General features: G+C 46.9%; 1 protein-coding gene and 1 long non-coding RNA gene across 2 annotated transcripts in view; one reads left to right on the top strand and one right to left on the bottom strand.

The window, feature by feature from the left end:
- Positions 1 to 16,698, bottom strand: part of LOC139272681 (uncharacterized) — a 40,132-nt gene extending 23,434 nt beyond the window's left edge. Inside the window, exon 1 of the long non-coding RNA XR_011594940.1 lies at positions 16,680 to 16,698. This is a non-coding gene — a long non-coding RNA (uncharacterized lncRNA). The remainder of the gene's footprint in view (positions 1 to 16,679) is intronic.
- A 351-nt stretch (positions 16,699 to 17,049) lies between these two features.
- Positions 17,050 to 18,696, top strand: part of LOC139272680 (sprouty-related, EVH1 domain-containing protein 2-like) — a 133,742-nt gene continuing 132,095 nt past the window's right edge. The window contains exon 1 of the mRNA XM_070888767.1: positions 17,050 to 17,522. Coding sequence (XP_070744868.1) covers positions 17,497 to 17,522 — 26 coding nt within the window. The 5' untranslated portion in view covers positions 17,050 to 17,496. The remainder of the gene's footprint in view (positions 17,523 to 18,696) is intronic.

Genomic DNA, 18,696 nt, shown 5'->3' with positions numbered 1-18,696 from the left:
TGGTGAGGCCACACCTGGAATACTGCGTGCAGTTTTGGTTTCCATATTTACGAAAGGATATACTTGTTTTGGAGACAGTTCAGAGAAGGTTCACTAGGTTGATTCCGGAGATGAGGGGATTGACTTATGAGGAAAGGTTGAGTAGGTTGGGCCTCTACTCATTGGAATTCAGAAGAATGAGAGGTGATCTTATCGAAACGTATAAGATTATGAGGGGGCTTGACAAGGTGGATGCAGAGAGGATGTTTCCACTGATGGGGGAGACTAGAATAAGAGGGTATGATCTTAGAATAAGGGGCCGCCCATTTAAAACTGAGATGAGGAGAAATTTCCTCTCAGAGGGTTGTAAATCTGTGGAATTCGCTGCCTCAGAGAGCTGTGGAAGCTGGGACATTGAATAAATTTAAGACAGAGATAGACAGTTTCTTAAAAGATAAGGGGATAAGGGGTTATGGGGAGTAGGCAGGGAGGTGGAGCTGAGTCCATGATCAGATCAGCCATGATCTTATTGAATGGCAGAGCAGGCTCGAGGGGCCGTATGGCCTACTCCTGTTCCTATTTCTTATGTTCTTATGTTAACTTGTGGCAAAATACATTGGAGCTTCAAAGCATTGGTACCAATTTTCCCTCCACCATTACCTTCTTGATGCTCACCAGATCAAACACAAAAGTAGCTCGCTAGTTAAGGACCTTGTCCGTTGATCAGGTGAGGGAAAAGAAGGGAAGGGGGAAAAAAAAAGGGAAAGAAAGAAAAAAACGTGGGGGCTGGAAGAAAAAAAGGGAATAAAATGATGGAGAGTAGTGTTGTCCAGTAGGCCAAAGTACATGCTCTCTCAGCAATTGAATGTGATTTGGACCTCATGGGGCTAGCTTTTGAAAGAGGGATCATTCCTTAGCATCAGGTGTTGATACTTCAGCGAGTGGATCATACCAAACTTTGCTTCTCAGAAATAACACAAAATTCTGGAAATACTTCTCAGAAAATGGCTTCATGGAAGAGTTCAATAGCTGCACCTGAACTGCCTTGTCTGGACAGTTTTGCAACACTACCACCCACCATGTGTGGCAATTCCAGGGTCTCTGCTGCAAAAGCCTCACAATGCCAGTGGCCCCACGGGCAGTCAGTGCTCCTTCTGTCGGTTTCCCCCTGGCTGGTGAATCTAGAACACGGGGTCAGAGTCTCAGGATAAGGGGTCGGCCATTTAGGACTGAGATGAGGAGAAATTTATTCACTCAGACAGTAGTGAATTTTTGGAATTCTCAACCCCAAAGGGCTGTGGATGCTCAGTCGTTGAGTATATTCTTCAACAACAACAACTTGTATTTATATAGCACCTTTAACGTAGTAAAACATCCCAATGGCACTTGAAGACAGAGATTGGTAGATTTTTGGACACCAAGGGAATCAAGGGATATGGGATCAGCCATGATCTTATTGAATGGGGGAGCAGGCTCAAGAGACCAAATGGTTACTCCTGCTCCTATTTCTTATGTTGCCAGGGACACTTAGATTGCAGACATAAGAGACCTGGGCTTAGAGAGAATGAAGTAGACTATCTCTTGCAGTTTCAATAGGATTGGGATTAGTTACAGTGAACTGGAAATCTTGCTTCTCTGATGCCCGAGATCTGCTATCACACAGATCAGTTGCCATGGTGAGCAGATATTCAGTAGCAATGGTGTAGCTACAATGGGCACAGATGGTGCTGTCTCAGAATGCCAACATCTTTAGATTTTCCCACCAGCACTTCTGATGTCTGCATGTGTGGCAGAAAGCACCCAGGACTAGACACACGCAGCACCGCTCCACCTTAGGGCTCATCTATCCCAATCCTAAAAGGCTCCCATGCACACAGAGCAACCAACTACCTCACATATCTTTGCGACTGAGGTAGCACTTGGATGAAGCACAAGGCTAGGGTTGAAAGTGCTTATGTCCTAAAGTGAAGCACCATGGTAACAAACACACCATAATGCTTCGATTGTAAAAATACAGTTGCATTAAAGTTGGTGTGTGTCTAGAATGTTTTCTCACCAAGATTTGGGACCAGGCTTCATCAAATGGGGTGCTACCATTCCATCCCACCCCACTCCTGCTAGACAGAAACCCACAAATTCAGGACTCCTGTCATTGGTTCATCAGAAGTACAAGATTACGAACTATAGAGAAACTTACAGCACACGAGGCCACCATTTGGCCAGTCGTGCTTGTGCCAGCTCTTTGAAAGAGCTGTTCAATTAGTCCCACACTCGAGCTTTTCCTCCATAAACCCTGGCATCATCCTGGTAAACCTCCTCTGTAACCTCTCCAAGGTCTCGACATCCTTCCTACATGATATGATCGAACTTGCTCTATGGACTCAAGAAAATCACTCACCTGTTTTCAATATTGGATCAATCCTAGTTATTCTTTCTGGAGAATTAACCTCTGTTGGAATGGTGAGCACCATATTTCTTCAAATGATCTGAAATACCCTCATCATATAGGTACTTCGATTCTTTAAAGTCCAATCTGAGAAACCAGCTGCTTATCAATTTCAACTGGTCCCATCAATTAGTGGTGTCCATCCGAGTGGACTGACGAATATTGTCCCTAACCAAAAGATAGAAAAATCATCCCCAATAACTTTGAATCAGTATCCCTACTGTGAATCCCATCAAAACTTGTGCAAACTCCAGTGATAAACCAGGCAATGCACCCTTACAATGAGAAAAACCTCACTGGCTTTTAGATTTCAGGAGTGCATGATCAACAGTCCAGAAAGTGTGAAGCTCCACATATCAAGGTCAGAACATTAGCTCATGACATTGGTCTCATTGGAAAGCTGGCCGTGTGGTATATCAGGTGAGCTGTTCAATTTGTGAAATTTCTCAAAGAATACAAAGATTGGAACATAATAAAAGAATGTTACCACATAAGCTACACAAGGGAATCAGGCTTGGTTCCATTCAATTCTTCATCAATAGACTAGTGGATATTAAAACTGATCTTCTTGCTGATTACACCACCTTCTACATCTGAAAGACAAGCAGTGGCCAATCACTACAAGCACATATGCACAGAACAGGATGGGGATAGAGAATAAAGGAAATGTAATATTCATCAGCGAGCAGACTAAGTCAATGGGGGTGAAACTGGCTGCCTTTGCCCCTCCTGTAGGATGCAAATGGCTTTGTGACTGGGCGCACGCTGACATCGACTCTTGCCATATTCAGCAGGTATTTTGCAGCAGCGCTACGGGCGTTGTGCCCCAATCTCATGATGTAATCGTCCCGGACCCAAAATTGACTCCCGTCCACTGCAGCATCGCCGGGTGAAAACATCGGCAGCTGCAGGAGGCGAAGTGGCTGAGTTAGTAAAAAAAAAGTATCTTTTTTCTTCCAGTTCCCCCGCCACCCCCCACGATCAGGTGGGATCGTGGCTGCCGTGGTGGTCCAGGTAGGTACTTTTTATTTTGCAGAGCCTGCAGTGATGGCCCTTCCCTTTGAGGGAGGGAAGTCGCCTTTGAACCCGGCAGCGCTGCACGGCACAGTGTGCAGTGCTGCTGAACTCAGTGGCCTGTCCGCTGCGGATTGAATGCCAGGAAGGAAGTCGAACACTTGATTCAGCCCTCCACCTCTATCTTGGCGCTAACTTTTCAACCTTTTAACAATTAGCGTCCCAAATGGGGCGATAATGAATTTCTCCCCCAATATTTCCATTGTCTACATAGAAACATAGAAAATAGGTGCAGGAGTAGGCCATTCGGCCCTTCGAGCCTGCACCACCATTCAATATGATCATGGCTGATCATGCAACTTCAGTACCCCATTCCTGCTTTCTCTCCATACCCCTTGATCCCTTTAGCCATAAGGGCCACATCTGACTCCCTTTTGAATATATCTAACGAACTGGCCTCAACAACTTTCTGTGGTAGAGAATTCCACAAATTCACAATTCTCTGAGCGAAAAAGTTTCTCCTCATCTTGGTCCTAAATGGCTTACCCCTTCTCCTTAGACTGTGACCCCTGGTTCTGGACTTCCCCAACATCAGGAATATTCTTCCTGCATCTAACCTATCCAATCCCATCAGAATTTTATATGTTTCCGTGAGATCCCCTCTCATTCTTCTAAATTCCAGTGAATATAAGTCTAGTCGATCCAGTCTTTCTTCATATGTCAGTCCTGCCATCCCAGGAATCAGTCTGGTGAACCTTCACTGCACTCCCTCAATAGCAAGATTAAGAGATCAAAACTGTACACAATATTCAAGGTGTGGCCTCACGAAGGCTCTGCACAACTGCAGTAAGACCTCCCTGCTCCAATTAATAAGTAATATTTTAACATTGTTGTTGCCCAATTAGGTTAATCTAAGGGTTAAGTCACGGCAGGGGAACTCGGACACGTGTTATGCTCCTCCTGTACTATGTGGGAAGTCAGGGACGCTTCCAGTGTCCCTGACAACTGTGTGTGCATGAAGTGCATCCGCCTGCAGATCCTGACGGACCGCGTTGCGGAACTGGAGCTACGGGTGGATTCACTCTGGAGCATGCACGATACTGAGATTGATGTGAATAGCACATTTAGTGAGTTGGTCTTACCACAGGTAATGGGTCCACAGCCAGATAGGGAATGGAAGACCAACAGGAAGAGCAGTGCAAGGAAGGTAGTGCAGGGATCCACTGCGGTCATCCCCCTGCAAAACAGATACACCACTTTGAGTACTGTTGAGGGGGATGACTCATCAGGGGAGAGCAGCAGCAGCCAAGTTCATGGTACCATGGCTGGCTCTGCTGCACAGGAGGGCAGGAAAAAGAGTGGGAGAGCAATAGTGATAGGGGATTCAATTGTAAGGGGAATAGATAGGCGTTTCTGCGGCCGGAATCGAGACTCCAGGATGGTATGTTGCCTCCCTGGTGCAAGGGTCAAGGATGTCTCGGAGCGGGTGCAGGACATTCTCAAAAGGGAGGGTGAACAGCCAGTTGTCGTGGTGCATATAGGTACCAACGATATAAGTAAAAAACGGGATGAGATCCTACGAGACGAATTTAGGGAGCTAGGAGTTAAATTAAAAAGTAGGACCTCAAAAGTAGTCATCTCAGGATTGCTACCAGTGCCACGTGCTAGTCAGAGTAGGAATCGAAGGATAGCTCAGATGAATACGTGGCTAGAGCAGTGGTGCAGAAGGGAGGGATTCAAATTCCTGGGGCATTGGAACAGGTTCTGGGGGAGGTGGGACCAGTACAAACCGGACGGTCTGCACCTGGGCAGGGACCGGAACCAATGTCCTAGGGGGAGTGTTTGCTAGTGCTGTTGGGGAGGAGTTAAACTAATATGGCAGGGGGATGGGAACCTGTGCAGGGAGACAGAGGGAAATAAAATGGAGTCAGAAGCAAAAGATAGAAAGGAGAATAGTAAAAGTGGAGGGCAGAAAAAACCAAGGCAAAAAACAAAAAAGGCCACATTACAGCAAAATTCTAAAGGGGCAAAGTGCTGTTAAAAAGACAAGCCTGAAGGCTCTGCGCCTCAATGCAAGGAGTTTTCGGAAGGTGGTGGAATTAACTGCAAAGATAGCAGTTAACGGGTATGATGTAATTGGCATCACGGAGACATGGCTCCAGGGTGACCAAGGCTGGGAACTCAACATCCAAGGGTATTCAGCATTTAGGAAGGATAGACAGAAAGGAAAAGGAGGCGGGGTGGCATTGCTGGTTAAAGAGGAAATTAATGCAATAGTAAGGAGGGACATTAGCCTGGATGATGTGGAATTGGTATGGGTGGAGCTGCGGAATTCCAAAGGGCAGAAAACGCTAGTGGGAGTTGTGTACAGACCACCAAACTATAGTAGTGAGGTTGGGGACAGCATCAAACAAGAAATAAGGGATATGTGCAATAAAGGTACAGCAGTTATCATGGGCGACTTTAATCTACATATTGATTGGGCTAACCAAACTGGTAGCAAAGCGGTGGAGGAGGATTTCCTGGAGTGTATTGGGGATGGTTTTCTGGACCAATACGTCGAGGAACCAACTAGAGAGCTGGCCATCCTAGACTGGGTGATGTGTAATGAGAAGGGACTAATTAGCAATCTTGTTGTGCGAGGCCCGTTGGGGAAGAGTGACCATAATATGGTAGAATTCTTTATTAAAATGGAGAGTGACACAGTTAATTCGGAAACTAGGGTCCTGAACTTAAGGAAAGGTAACTTCAATGGTATGAGGTGTGAATTGGCTAGAATAGACGAGCAAAGGATACTTAAAGGGTTGACGGTGGATAAGCAATGGCAAACATTTAAAGATCACATGGATGAACTTCAGCAATTGTACAAGCCTGTCTGGAGTAAAAATAAAACGGGGAAGGTGGCTCAACCTTGGCTAACAAGGGAAATTAAGGATAGTGTTAAAGCCAAGAGGCATATAATTTGGCTAGAAAAAGCAGCAAACCTGAGGACTGGGAGAAATTTAGAATTCAACAGAGGAAGACTAAGGGTTTAATTAAGAGGGGGAAAATAGAGTATGAGAGGAAGCTTGCAGGGAACATAAAAACTGACTGCAAAAGCTTCAATAAATATGTGAGAGAAAAAGATTAGTGAAGACAAACGTAGGTCCCTTGCAGTCGGATTCAGGTGAATTTATATTGGGGAACAAAGAAATGGCAGACCAATTGAACAAATACTTCGGTTCTGTCTTCACGAAGGAAGACACAAATAACCTTCCGATTGTACTAGGGGACAGTGGGTCTAGTGAGAAGGAGGAACTGAAGGATATCCTTATTAGGCAGGCAATTGTGTTAGGGAAATTGATGGGATTGAAGGCCGATAAATCCCCGGGGCCTGATAGTCTGCATCCCAGAGTACTTAAGGAAGTGGCCCGAGAAATAGTGGATGCATTGGTGATCATTTTCCAACAGTCTAGCGACTCTGGATCAGTTCCTATGGGCTGGAGGGTAGCTAATGTAACACCACTTTTTAAAAAAGGAGGGAGAGAGAAAACAGGTAATTATAGACCGGTTAGCCTTACATCAGTAGTAGGGAAAATGTTGGAATCAATTATTAAGGATGAAATAGCAGTGCATTTGGAAAGCAGTGATAGGATCGGTCCAAGTCAGCATGGATTTATGAAAGGGAAATCATGCTTGACGAATCTTCTGGAATTTTTTGAGGATGTAACTAGCAGAGTGGATAAGGGAGAATCAGTGGATGTGGTGTATTTGAACTTTCAAAAGGCTTTTGACAAGGTCCCGCACAAGAGGTTGGTATGCAAAATCAAAGCGCATGGTATTGGGGGTAATGTACTGACGTGGATAGAGAACTGGTTGGCAGACAGAAAGCAGAGAGTCGGGATAAACGGGTCCTTTTCAGAATGGCAGGCAGTGACTAGTGGAGTGCCGCAGGGCTCAGGGCTGGGACCCCCAGCTCTTTACAATATACATTAACGATTTAGATGAAGGAATCGAGTATAATATCTCTAAGTTTGCGGAAGACACTAAACTGGATGGCGGTGTGAGCTGTGAGGAGGATGCTAAGAGGCTACAGGGTGACTTGGACAGGTTAGGTGAGTGGGCAAATGCATGGCAGATGCAGTATAATGTGGATAAATGTGAGGTTATCCATTTTGGGGGCAAAAACACGAAGGCAGAATATTATCTGAATGGCAGATTAGGAAAAGGGGAGGTGCAACGAGAGTGCAATGGGTGTCATGGTTCATCAGTCACTGAAAGTGGATATGCAGGTACAGCAGGCGGTGAAGAAGGCAAATGGTATGTTGGCCTTCATAGCTAGGGGATTTGAGTATAGGTGCAGGGAGATCTTACTGCAGTTGTACAGGGCCTTGGTGAGGCCTCACCTGGAATATTGTGTTCAGTTTTGGTCTCCTAATCTGAGGAAAGACATTCTTGCTATTGAGGGAGTGCAGTGAAGGTTCACCAGACTGATTCCAGTAATGGCTGGACTGTCATCAACTGAGCCTTTATTCACTGGAGTTTAGAGGATGAGAGGGGATCTCATAGAAACGTATTAGATTCTGACCTGACTGGACAGGTTAGATGCGGGAAGAATGTTCCCGATTTTGGGGAAGTCCCGAACCAGGGGACATAGTCTTAGGATAAGGGGTAGGCCATTTAGGACTGAGATGAGGAGAAACTTCTTCACTCAGAGAGTTGTTAACCTATGGAATTCCCTGCCGCAGAGAGTTGTTGATGCCAGTTCATTGGATATATTCAAGAGGGAGTTAGATATGGCCCTTACGGCTAAAGGGATCAAAGGGTATGGAGAGAAAGCACAAAAGGGGTACTGAGGGAATGATCCGCCATGATCTTATTGAATTGCGGTGCAGGCTCAAAGGGCCAAATGACCTACTCCTGCACCTATTTTCTATGTTTCTATGGGCCCAAGTTTCCACAAGAAAAAAAACGGGCCCCCTCCGAGCTGGGCGCCCGTTTTTCGCGCCTAAAACGGCGCCTAAAAAAATCCTCGGTATTCTCCACCGACTTACAGGTCCTGTGGCACTTGGCGCAGCCGGCACGAGCTGTGGGGGGGGCGGAGCCAGGTCCCAGCGCTGAAAACAGTGCTGGGACCTCTGCACATGCGCGCTACAGTCGGCACGCAAGTGCAGTAGCTCCAGGCGCCGAACTGTGTGGGAGGGGCCCGAAGCACACAGCCCCTAGCCCTGGCTGAATGGCCTCACTGGGGCTGCGTGAATGAGGCTCCTCCCACGGCCAGCTCCTGCTCCCCGCCCGACCAGACCCGACACTCGCTCCCCCCCGACCCGACACCCGCTCCGCTCCCCCCCCAACCCGACACCCGCTCCCCCCCCCGACCCGACACCCGCTCCCCCCCCCGACCCGACACCCGCTCCGCTCCCCCCCCAACCCGACACCCGCTCCCCCCCCCGACCCGACACCCGCTCCCCCCCCGACCCGACACCCGCTCCGCTCCCCCCCCAACCCGACACCCGCTCCCCCCCCCGACCCGACACCCGCTCCCCCCCCCGACCCGACACCCGCTCCGCTCCCCCCCCAACCCGACACCCGCTCCCCCCCCCGACCCGACACCCGCTCCCCCCCCCGACCCGACACCCGCTCCCCCTCCCCCCCAACCCGACACCCGCTCCTGTTCCCCGACCCCCCCCCTCTCTTCCCTCCCCTCCCTCCTCTCTTCCCTCCCCTCCCTCCTCTCTTCCCTCCCCTCCCTCCTCTCTTCCCTCCCCTCCCTCCTCTCTTCCCTCCCCTCCCTCCTCTCTTCCCTCCCCTCCCTCCTCGCTCTCTCTCTCCCTCCACCCCCTCTCTCTCCTCTCTCTCTCTCCCTCCCTCTCTCGCTCAGCGGCACAAACAGCTGCAGAATTCTCCCTGCCTGAAGCACTTTCACACAGGTAGGAAGATGGTTTATTTAATCTTTTCTTGGCTTATAAATGTTTATTCAGGTTGGATTTATTTGTATAATATTTGTAGAAGTATAAATAAGGATTTATTGTCGAATTTAATGAGTTCCCTTCCCCCCACCTCGTTCTGGACGCCTAATTTGTAACCTGCGCCTGATTTTTTAATGTGTAGAACAGGTTTTTTCAGTTCTACAAAAATCTTCACTGGCGCCATTCTACTTTAGTTTGGAGTACATTTTCACTGTGGAAACTTTCAAATCAGGCGTCAGTGGCCGGACACGCCCCCTTTTGAAGAAAAAATTCTGTTCTAAACTAGAACTGTTCTACCTGACTAGAACTGCAGAAAAAAAAATGTGGAGAATTGCGATTTCTAAAATAGTCCGTTCTCCACCAGTTGCTCCTAAAAATCAGGCGCGAATCATGTGGAAACTTGGGCCCTATGTTTCTATACTCAAATCCTCTCGCTATGAAGACCAACATGCTATTTGCCTTCTTCACCGCCTGCTGTACCTGCATGCCAACTTTAAATGACTAGTGTACCATGACACCCAGGTCTCGTTGCACCTCCCCTTTTCCTAATCTGTCACCATTCAGATAATATTCTGCCTTCCTGTTTTTGCCACCAAAGTGGATAACCTCACATTTATCCACATTATACTGCATCTGCCATTCATTTGCCCACTCACCTAACCTGTCCAAGTCACTTTGCAGCCTCTTAGCATCCTCCTCACAGCTCACACTACCACCCAGATTAGTGTCATCTGCAAACTTGGAGATATTACATTACCAATTATATCCAAAGTGCAGCAAGCTCTCTTTAGTTACAATATTCAGACTCATACCTAAACTACATTAAGACAAACAAGTGACAGTGTTGGCTAAAAGTTGGGAATTATAAAGAAAACTCATTCTTACTCGTCATCATTAGCAACAGAGTTTTTACAAAGCTTAATTCCTTCAGGGTACTTATGTCCTGCTTGGCAGGATTATAAAGGAGCTCCACCTCCTGTTGCTGGTATCAGCACAGTGGAAAGCCACACAGACTAGTGTACAACAAGATGCTAGCCTACTCCCTGCCAGGACTGACTTCCTCCAACATCAGGAAGATGTAGTCAGACTGTCTTATGACTAGCATATTGCAAGAGTGATTAGTGCTCCAGACCTCCAAATTGATGCCAGGAACTAAAGATCTACTGCAGCTGCGTTTCAATATTCCACATTAGTCCAAAAGCATCCAGACACAATACCTCCACAAATCATTTCTCCTGGGTTCGAGATTCTACAAGGCAGTCTCATTACTTCGAAGCCTTGCACGCAGAAGTATGAATGTTAAGTTAACTCGCATTTTCTGAACCAGGGTAGCTACTTCACACAAAGTCTTTGGGAAACCTCTGACTTGTCTCTTTAGTATAATATTCTCAAGTTTGCCTATTCTCCCAGCAACCAGAAGGCCTGAATTTGAGAGTTGTCAGTCTTTGTTACATTTGGTTCTATCTGCATCCTGTTATATCACTTAATACAAATGTATGTATAAATGTAATGTATTTCTTTGCTCACAGTCCAGACATCCTATTTGATAAAAGAGGCAAAATATATATTTTTTTTTAAAAAGAGAAATAAACCCACTCACATGCTGGGTATTTCTGACCACAAACTTGAAGCTTGGAGACGTTTTCCAATCTGCAATGTCCTCTCACCAAACAACTTCATTCCTGCACTATGAGTGTCTCACCTCCTGACTCTCCAAAGCCTTTCCACCATCTACAAGGCACAACTCAGGAGTATAATAGAATACTCTTCCCTTGCCTGGATGAATACAGTTCAAGAAGCTCAACACCATCCAGGACAAAGCAGCCTGCTTGATTGGCACCCCATCCACCACCTTAAACATTCACTCCCTCCACCAGCGGCACACCGTGGCTGCTGTGTGTACCATCTACAAGATGCACTGCAGCAAATCACCAAGGTTTCTTCGGCAGGACCTTCCAAACCCGCGACCTCTACCACCTAGAAGGACAAGAGCAGCAGGTGCATGGGAACACCAGCACCTCCAAGTTCCCCTGCAAGTCACACACCATCCTGACTTGGAAGTATATCGCCGTTCCTTCATCGTCACTGAGTTAAAATCCTGAACTCCCTCCCTAACAGCACTGTGTGAGAACCTTCACCACAGACTGCAGCGGTTCAAGAAGGCGGCTCAACAGCACCTTCTCAAAGGCAATTAGGGATGGGCAATAAATGCTCGCCTTGCCAATGATGCCGACATCACATACAACAAATTTTTAAAAAGGAGCATTCTCCTTGCCAGATTGTCCAAGTTCCCCCCCCCCCGCCACTAATCTACTGTAGCCATTCACAGCTCCTCTAGATCCACCTTTTGTTTCTTATCTTGTTCCATTACCTTGCTCCATCACTTGTTGCTTAATCACTCCTGCCCTCCACCCTATCGCAAACCGCAAACCCTTCGGTTCTTTACCTGCCCCCCTTTTAACTGGCTCTACATTTACTTAAAAGCTGTTCATCACGAACATCTTTCAGTTCTGACGAAAGGTCATCGACCTGAAATGGTAACTCTGCTGCATCTCCACAGATGCTGCCTGACCTGCTGAGTATTTCATTTTCTGTTTTAATTTCAGATTTCCAGCATCCGCAGTATTTTGCTTTTGTTTTAGTAACCAATAAATTCAGATTGACCTCGAGCCATACTTATTCAACATTCAGACATTGTGTCTTTACAGGAAAACAACTCCACCTTAGCAACAGAATAACACGTGGTGCAGTACAATGTATAACACTCCACATCTCAGCCAACCACCATGACCAGCACCACGGGAGATCTACTAGTATGTATAAAAGTTTAGAGAACATCCATCATGTGTCAAAAATTACAATAAAAGGCTATTTTTCTTCTGACCTGGCTCGAGAATTTACAGGCACATTCCAATTTACCAACTTTGTTCATCACGCAACGATTAAAGTTTGTTTGACTTCAGGCTGTACTTATAATAATTAGACTTCTGTGGCCTTAAAAGGGCAGGACACCTAAATTTAGCAGTTGTGACATTAAGCAGTAACAAGTCATGCGATTTACCACAAGCAATGAAAGAAAGACTTACATTTATATAGCGCCTTTCACGATCACCAGATCTCTCAAAGAATGTTACAGCCAAAGAACTACTTTTGGAGTGTAGTCACAGTTGTAATGTTGTACCTCTGAACAAATATTTTGTATCAGTCTTTACGGCAGAGGACACTAACAATATTCCAACAGTGGATAGTCAAGGTGCTATGGGGGGGGGGGAGGAACTTAACACAATCACAATCACTAAGGAGGTGGTACTCAGTAAGATAATGGGCCCAAGTTTCCACATGATTTGCGCCTGATTTTTAGGAGCAACTGGTGGAGAACAGACTAGCTTAGAAATCGCAATTCTCCACATTTTTTTTTCTGCAGTTCTAGTCAGTTAGAACAGTTCTACTTTGGAACAGAATTTTTTCTTCAAAAGGGGGCGTGTCCGGCCACTGACACCTGATTTCAAAGTTTCCACAGTGAAAACGTACTCCAAACTAAAGTAGAATGAAGCAAGTGAAGATTTTTGTAGAACTGAAAAAACCTGTTCTACACATTAAAAAATCAGGCGCAGGTTACAAATTAGGCGTCCAGAACGGGAGGGGGGGGGGGGGGGAGGGGAAGTCATTAAATTCTATAATAAATCCTTATTTATACTTCTACAAATACTATACAAATAAATCCAACCTGAATAAACATTTATAAGCAAAGAAAAGATTAAATAAACCATCTTCCTACCTGTGTGAAAGTGCTTCAGCCACGGAGAATTCTGCAGTCAGCCTGAGGCGCCCGTTCTTCCCGCGGGTGGGGGGAGGAGGCGCCCGTTCTTCCCGCGGGTGGGGGGAGGAGGCGCCCGTTCTTCCCGCGGGTGGGGGGGGGAGGCGCCCATTCTTTCCCGCGGGGGGGGGGCGCCCATTCTGCCCGCGCCCGTTCTTTCCCGCGGGGGGGGGGGGGCACCCGTTCTTCCCGCGGGGGGGGGGGGGGGGGGGAGGGGAGAGGAGGCGCCCGTTCTTTCCCGCGGGGGGGGGGGGGGGAGACAGTGAGAAGGCTGCAAGTGCTGATGTGCTGATGGCAATGTGCTTTTATTAAAAAAATGTTCAAAAATTAAACAGCTACAAAGAACTACAAAAATGGCCGAGTGCCAATGTTTTTTTCACACTGAGCATGCGCGAACGCTCCAACGCGCACGCGCAGCGTTGCTGGCAGGAAAAAACTAATTTAAATAGTACCCGCCCCCTCCCACTTACAAAATCGGCACGAGTGTAGGCTCCGCCCCCCTGGGCGCCGCGCCAGGCAGACAAGGAGCTGCAGAACGCTCCAGAATCGCGATTTTGTTTTTAGGCGCGAAAAACGGGCGCCCAGCTCGGAGGGACGCCCGTTTTTTATCGTGTGGAAACTTGGGCCCAATGGGTCTAAAGGCAGATAAATCCCCTGGACCTGATGCCTTGCAGCCTAGGGTCTTGAGAAGTAACAGGAGGGATAGTGGATGCATTGGTTGTAATTTACCAAAACTCCCTGGATTCTGGGGAGGTCCCAGCAGATTGAAAAACTGCAAATGTAATGGCCCTATTTAAAAAGGAGGCCGACATAAAGCAGGAAACTATAGACCAGTTTGCCTAACATCTGTGGTTGGGAAGAGGTTGGAGTCCATTATTAAAGAAACAGTAGCAGGACATTTGGAAAAGCAAAATTCAGTCAGGCAGAGCCAGCATGGATTTATGAAGGGGAGGTCATATTTGACAAATTTGCTGGAATTCTTTGAACAATGTAACGAACAGGGTGGATAAAGGGGAACCATTGGATGTGATGTATTTGGACTTCCAGAAGGTATTTGACAAGGTGCCACATAAGAGGGTACTGCACAGATAAAAGATCACGGGGTTGAGGGTAATATATTAGCATGGATAGAGGATTGGCTAATGAACAGAAAACAGAGAGTAGGAATAAATAGTTCATTCTCGGGTTGGCAATCAGTAACCAGTGGGGTGCCGCAGGGATCAGTGCTGGGACCCCAACTATTTACAATCTATATTAACGATTTGGAGGAAGGGCCTGAGTATAACGTAGCCAAGTTTGCCAAAGATACAAAGAGGGGAGGAAAAGCAATGTGTGAGGAGGACACAAAAACATCTGCAAAAGGACATAGACAGGTTAATTGAATGGGCAAAAATTTGGCAGATGGAGTTTAACTTTGGCAGAAAAAAATCAAAGAGCAAGTTATTATTTAAATGGAGAAAGATTGCAAAGTGTTGCAGTACAGCGGGACCTGGGGTCCTGGTGCATGAAACACAAAAGGTTAGTATGCAGGTACAGCAAGTGATCAGGAAGGCCAATGGAATCTTGGCCTTTATTGCAAAGGGGATGGAGTATAAAAGCAGGGAAGTCTTGCTACAGTTGTACAGGGTATTGGTGAGACCACACCTGGAATACTGCGTGCAGTTTTGGTTTCCATATTTACGAAAGGATATACTTGCTTTGGAGGCCGTTCAGAGAAGGTTCACTAGGTTGATTCCAGAGATGAGGGGGTTGACTTATGAGGAAAGGTTGAGTAGGTTGGGCCTCTACTCATTAGAATTCAGAAGAATGAGAGGCGATCTTATCGAAATGTGTAAGGTTATGAGGGGGCTTGACAAGGTGGATGCAGAGAGGATGTTTCCACTGATGGGGGAGACTAGAACTAGAGGGCATGATCTTAGAATAAGAGGCCGCCCATTTAAAGCTGAGATGAGGAGAAATTTCTTCTCTCAGAGGGTTGTGGATCTGTGGAATTCACTGCCTCAGAGAGCTGTGGAAGCTGGGACATTGAATAAATTTAAAACAGAAATAGACAGTTTCTTAAACGATAAGGGAATAAGGAGTTATGGAGAGCAGGCAGGAAAGTGGACCTGAGTCCATGACTGGATCAGCCATGATCGTATTGAACGGCGGAACAGGCTTGAGGGGCTGTGTGGCCTACTCCTGCTCCTAGTTCTTATGTTCTAGCTGTTGCAGATGCGACAGCCAATTTGCACACAGCAAGCTCCCACATATACCAAATAATCTGTTTTTGTGGTGTTGATTGAGGGATAAATATTGGCCGAGACACGGGGATAACTCCCCTGCTCCTCTTCGAAATAGTGCTATGGGATCTTTTACGTCCACCTGAGAGAGCAGACGGGGCCTCGGTTTAATGTCTCATCTGAAAGACGGCACCTCCAACAGTGTAGCACTCACTTGGCGTGTCAGCCTAGATTTTTGTGCTCGTGAACCCACAACCTTCTGACTGAGGAGTGTGTGTTAACCACAGGACCTCCACGTGTACAGTACACAAATAGCCACACAATTTCAAAATACAATTTTTAAAAAGAATTTGCAAAGATTATTTAAAATTACCAAACTAAAACCGTAAGAGTACTCGACATCCCTGAAATAATACCTAAACTTAATTTGCCTCATACGTTTCATAATGGTTTTAAACCCCTGTGTTGTAAAACTTACGTTTTTTTAAAAAACCCGGTTCCAAACATCCTATTAATTTGAGTGATGCCACAGGAGCAGCCCCAAAGCCTTAGGCTACAAGTTCGAGACCAGAATCATTAAACCACGCACACGAAGTTCACAAATCTGTTTCATCCTTTGCAATTCGAATTTAATGCATTGCATCCAGACTGCTTTAATACGCCGTCATTTCACATTCTCAAGCACCCTTCTCCGATTACAGAGAAATAAAACGTGTGCAACGGCTCTCAACAGCAGCTTGATTTTCAGCATCTCGCGTTATTCGAATATTTATCGCGAGGAGGCGCCACACTTCATTCCCCAACTCCGACGCGAATGTCTCACCAACTTTGAAACTGCACCGTGTACTACTTTTCGCAAGTACTTTAGAAAAAAAGGGGAGGGCAGAGCAAAGTTGTGGGTTTAAAGATTAAAGTAAGTTATGTGTGTATATATAGCATGCATGGGGTGGGGTGGAGGCTGCATTAAATCGTTTATTTTTCCTTCGTTACACTTCTTTCAAATGGGTTTTAAAATCTCCAGCAGGACATCATGTGATTTTCCAACACACACAAAAAAATTCCAACAAGCTTCTCTCCACAAAAAGCACTTTGAAAAACATGCATATTTCACCCGCTTAGCTTAAAAAGGGAGGATGCAATCTGCATACAAGTATGCACTTTTTCCCTTCACGATCTTTACCACTCGTTTGCCACTCTTTATGTAAAAGCAAAAGGCTCACACAATCTCATCTCTTTGATAAATAGCAGCCAACCTTGATGCTTGAGATTTCCTTTTACCTGATTACAATCACATCCGATTTGGCAGCGTGAGTATCAGTGCGCCAACCCCGATCCTTTTTGGGAAAACCTTCAGCACATTCTTAAAAAATATATATAAGGTCAACTAAATAAAAGGAAGCAGCTCCGCCGACAATAAATATTATATTTGCATTTTACAAAAAAAGGAAACAGTTTTGCAATCTGTATCTCTAATCTCTCCAGGTACAATGCAATGCAACAGAGTTTTGTGTGGGGTTTTTTTTGTGAATGGCGAAGTGAAGGGAAATTACGAAAGCGGCACTCTTTGGTTGCAGCGCACGGAGCGCTGCTTGTCCTAGCCGAAGTGCCGCTAGTGGCGGTGATGTCATTGCTTCCGCCCTGCTTCCCTTTTGGCGAATCCAAAATGGAGTAAAATGGGCTTTTGAAAACACGGGGGTGGGTTTTTTTTTTGCACTGCAGCAGCAGCAGCTTGATCCCGGCTCCCAGCTCCCAGCCTGCAGCCCGGAGCGCGAGAGAGAGAGCGAGCGGCCCCGCGGCAGCTGGATGTGCAGAGCGCGGCCGCCCGCAATCAGCGCTGCCCCGGGGACAGACGGCAGCGGCAGCGGCAGCCCCGAGCCAGCAGAAAGAATGTGACTTTATCAGCAAGAGGGGGGAAAAAGGGGAACAGGCAATCGAGCAAAGGGGCAGAGAAGGAGGAGGAGGAGGGGGGAAAAGCAGCCACCTCCCCCAAATATTGCAACTTTTTAACAACAGCAACAGCGAAGAAAAAACAATGAAGTTTGCAGAAATGTCCGCGGCGGGTGAACAAAAATGATCGAGGAATCGCATCCAGATCAGTAAGTTGTTGTAGCGGCGTTGGGGTTTGTGCAGCTCTCCCTCCCTCGACCCCCCTGCTCTTGATTTTCTTTTCCCTTTTTCGTGCATTGTGTTGGGAGGAATTGGTGTTTTTTTTACCATTTCCACTTTGGGAAGGGGGTGGTGGGGGAGAGAGCTTCATGTTAGAGGCTGCGAGGCGGAGGCGCTCACAACCCAGCCGTGTCAGCCTTGTGCGGGGGAGGGGGAATAAGGAGAGAGGGAGGGAGGGAATAAGGAGAGAGAGAGAGAGGGAGGGAGGGAATAAGGAGAGAGAGAGAGAGAGAGAGAGGGAGGGAGGGAATAAGGAGAGAGAGAGAGAGAGAGAGGGAGGGAGGGAATAAGGAGAGAGAGAGAGAGAGGGAGGGAGGGAATAAGGAGAGAGAGAGAGAGAGGGAGGGAATAAGGAGAGAGAGAGAGAGAGGGAGGGAGGGAATAAGGAGAGAGAGAGAGAGAGGGAGGGAGGGAATAAGGAGAGAGAGAGAGGGAGGGAGGGAATAAGGAGAGAGAGAGGGAGGGAGGGAATAAGGAGAGAGAGAGAGGGAGGGAGGGAATAAGGAGAGAGAGAGAGGGAGGGAGGGAATAAGGAGAGAGAGAGGGAGGGAGGGAATAAGGAGAGAGAGAGAGGGAATAAGGAGAGAGAGAGAGAGAGGGAGGGAGGGAATAAGGAGAGAGAGAGAGAGAGGGAGGGAGGGAATAAGGAGAGAGAGGGAGGAAGGGAATAAGGAGAGAGAGAGAGAGGGAGGAAGGGAATAAGGAGAGAGAGAGGGAGGGAGGGAATAAGGAGAGAGAGGGAGGGAGGGAGGGAATAAGGAGAGAGAGAGAGAGGGAGGGAGGGAATAAGGAGAGAGAGAGAGGGAGGAGGGAATAAGGAGAGAGAGAGGGAGGGAGGGAATAAGGAGAGAGAGAGGGAGGGAGGGAATAAGGAGGAAGAGGGAGGGAGGGAATAAGGAGAGAGAGAGGGAAGAGAGAGAGAGAGGGAGGGAGGGATAGGAGAGAGAGGGTGTGGTGGTGTTGTGTGTGTTGTGTGTGTTTGTTTGTGTGTTGTTGGTTTGTGTGTTTTTGTTGTTGGAAAGAAAGAGAGAGAGAGAAGGTGGAAAGAGAGAGAGAGAGAGAAGGTGGAAAGAAAGAGAGAGAGAGAAGGTGGAAAGAGAGAGA

This window comes from Pristiophorus japonicus, chromosome 9, assembly GCF_044704955.1.
Source record: "Pristiophorus japonicus isolate sPriJap1 chromosome 9, sPriJap1.hap1, whole genome shotgun sequence".
NCBI classification, from domain to species: Eukaryota; Metazoa; Chordata; class Chondrichthyes; family Pristiophoridae; genus Pristiophorus; species Pristiophorus japonicus.
The sequence above is the reverse complement of the archived record's forward strand: the minus strand, read 5'-3'. Positions and strand labels throughout refer to the sequence as shown.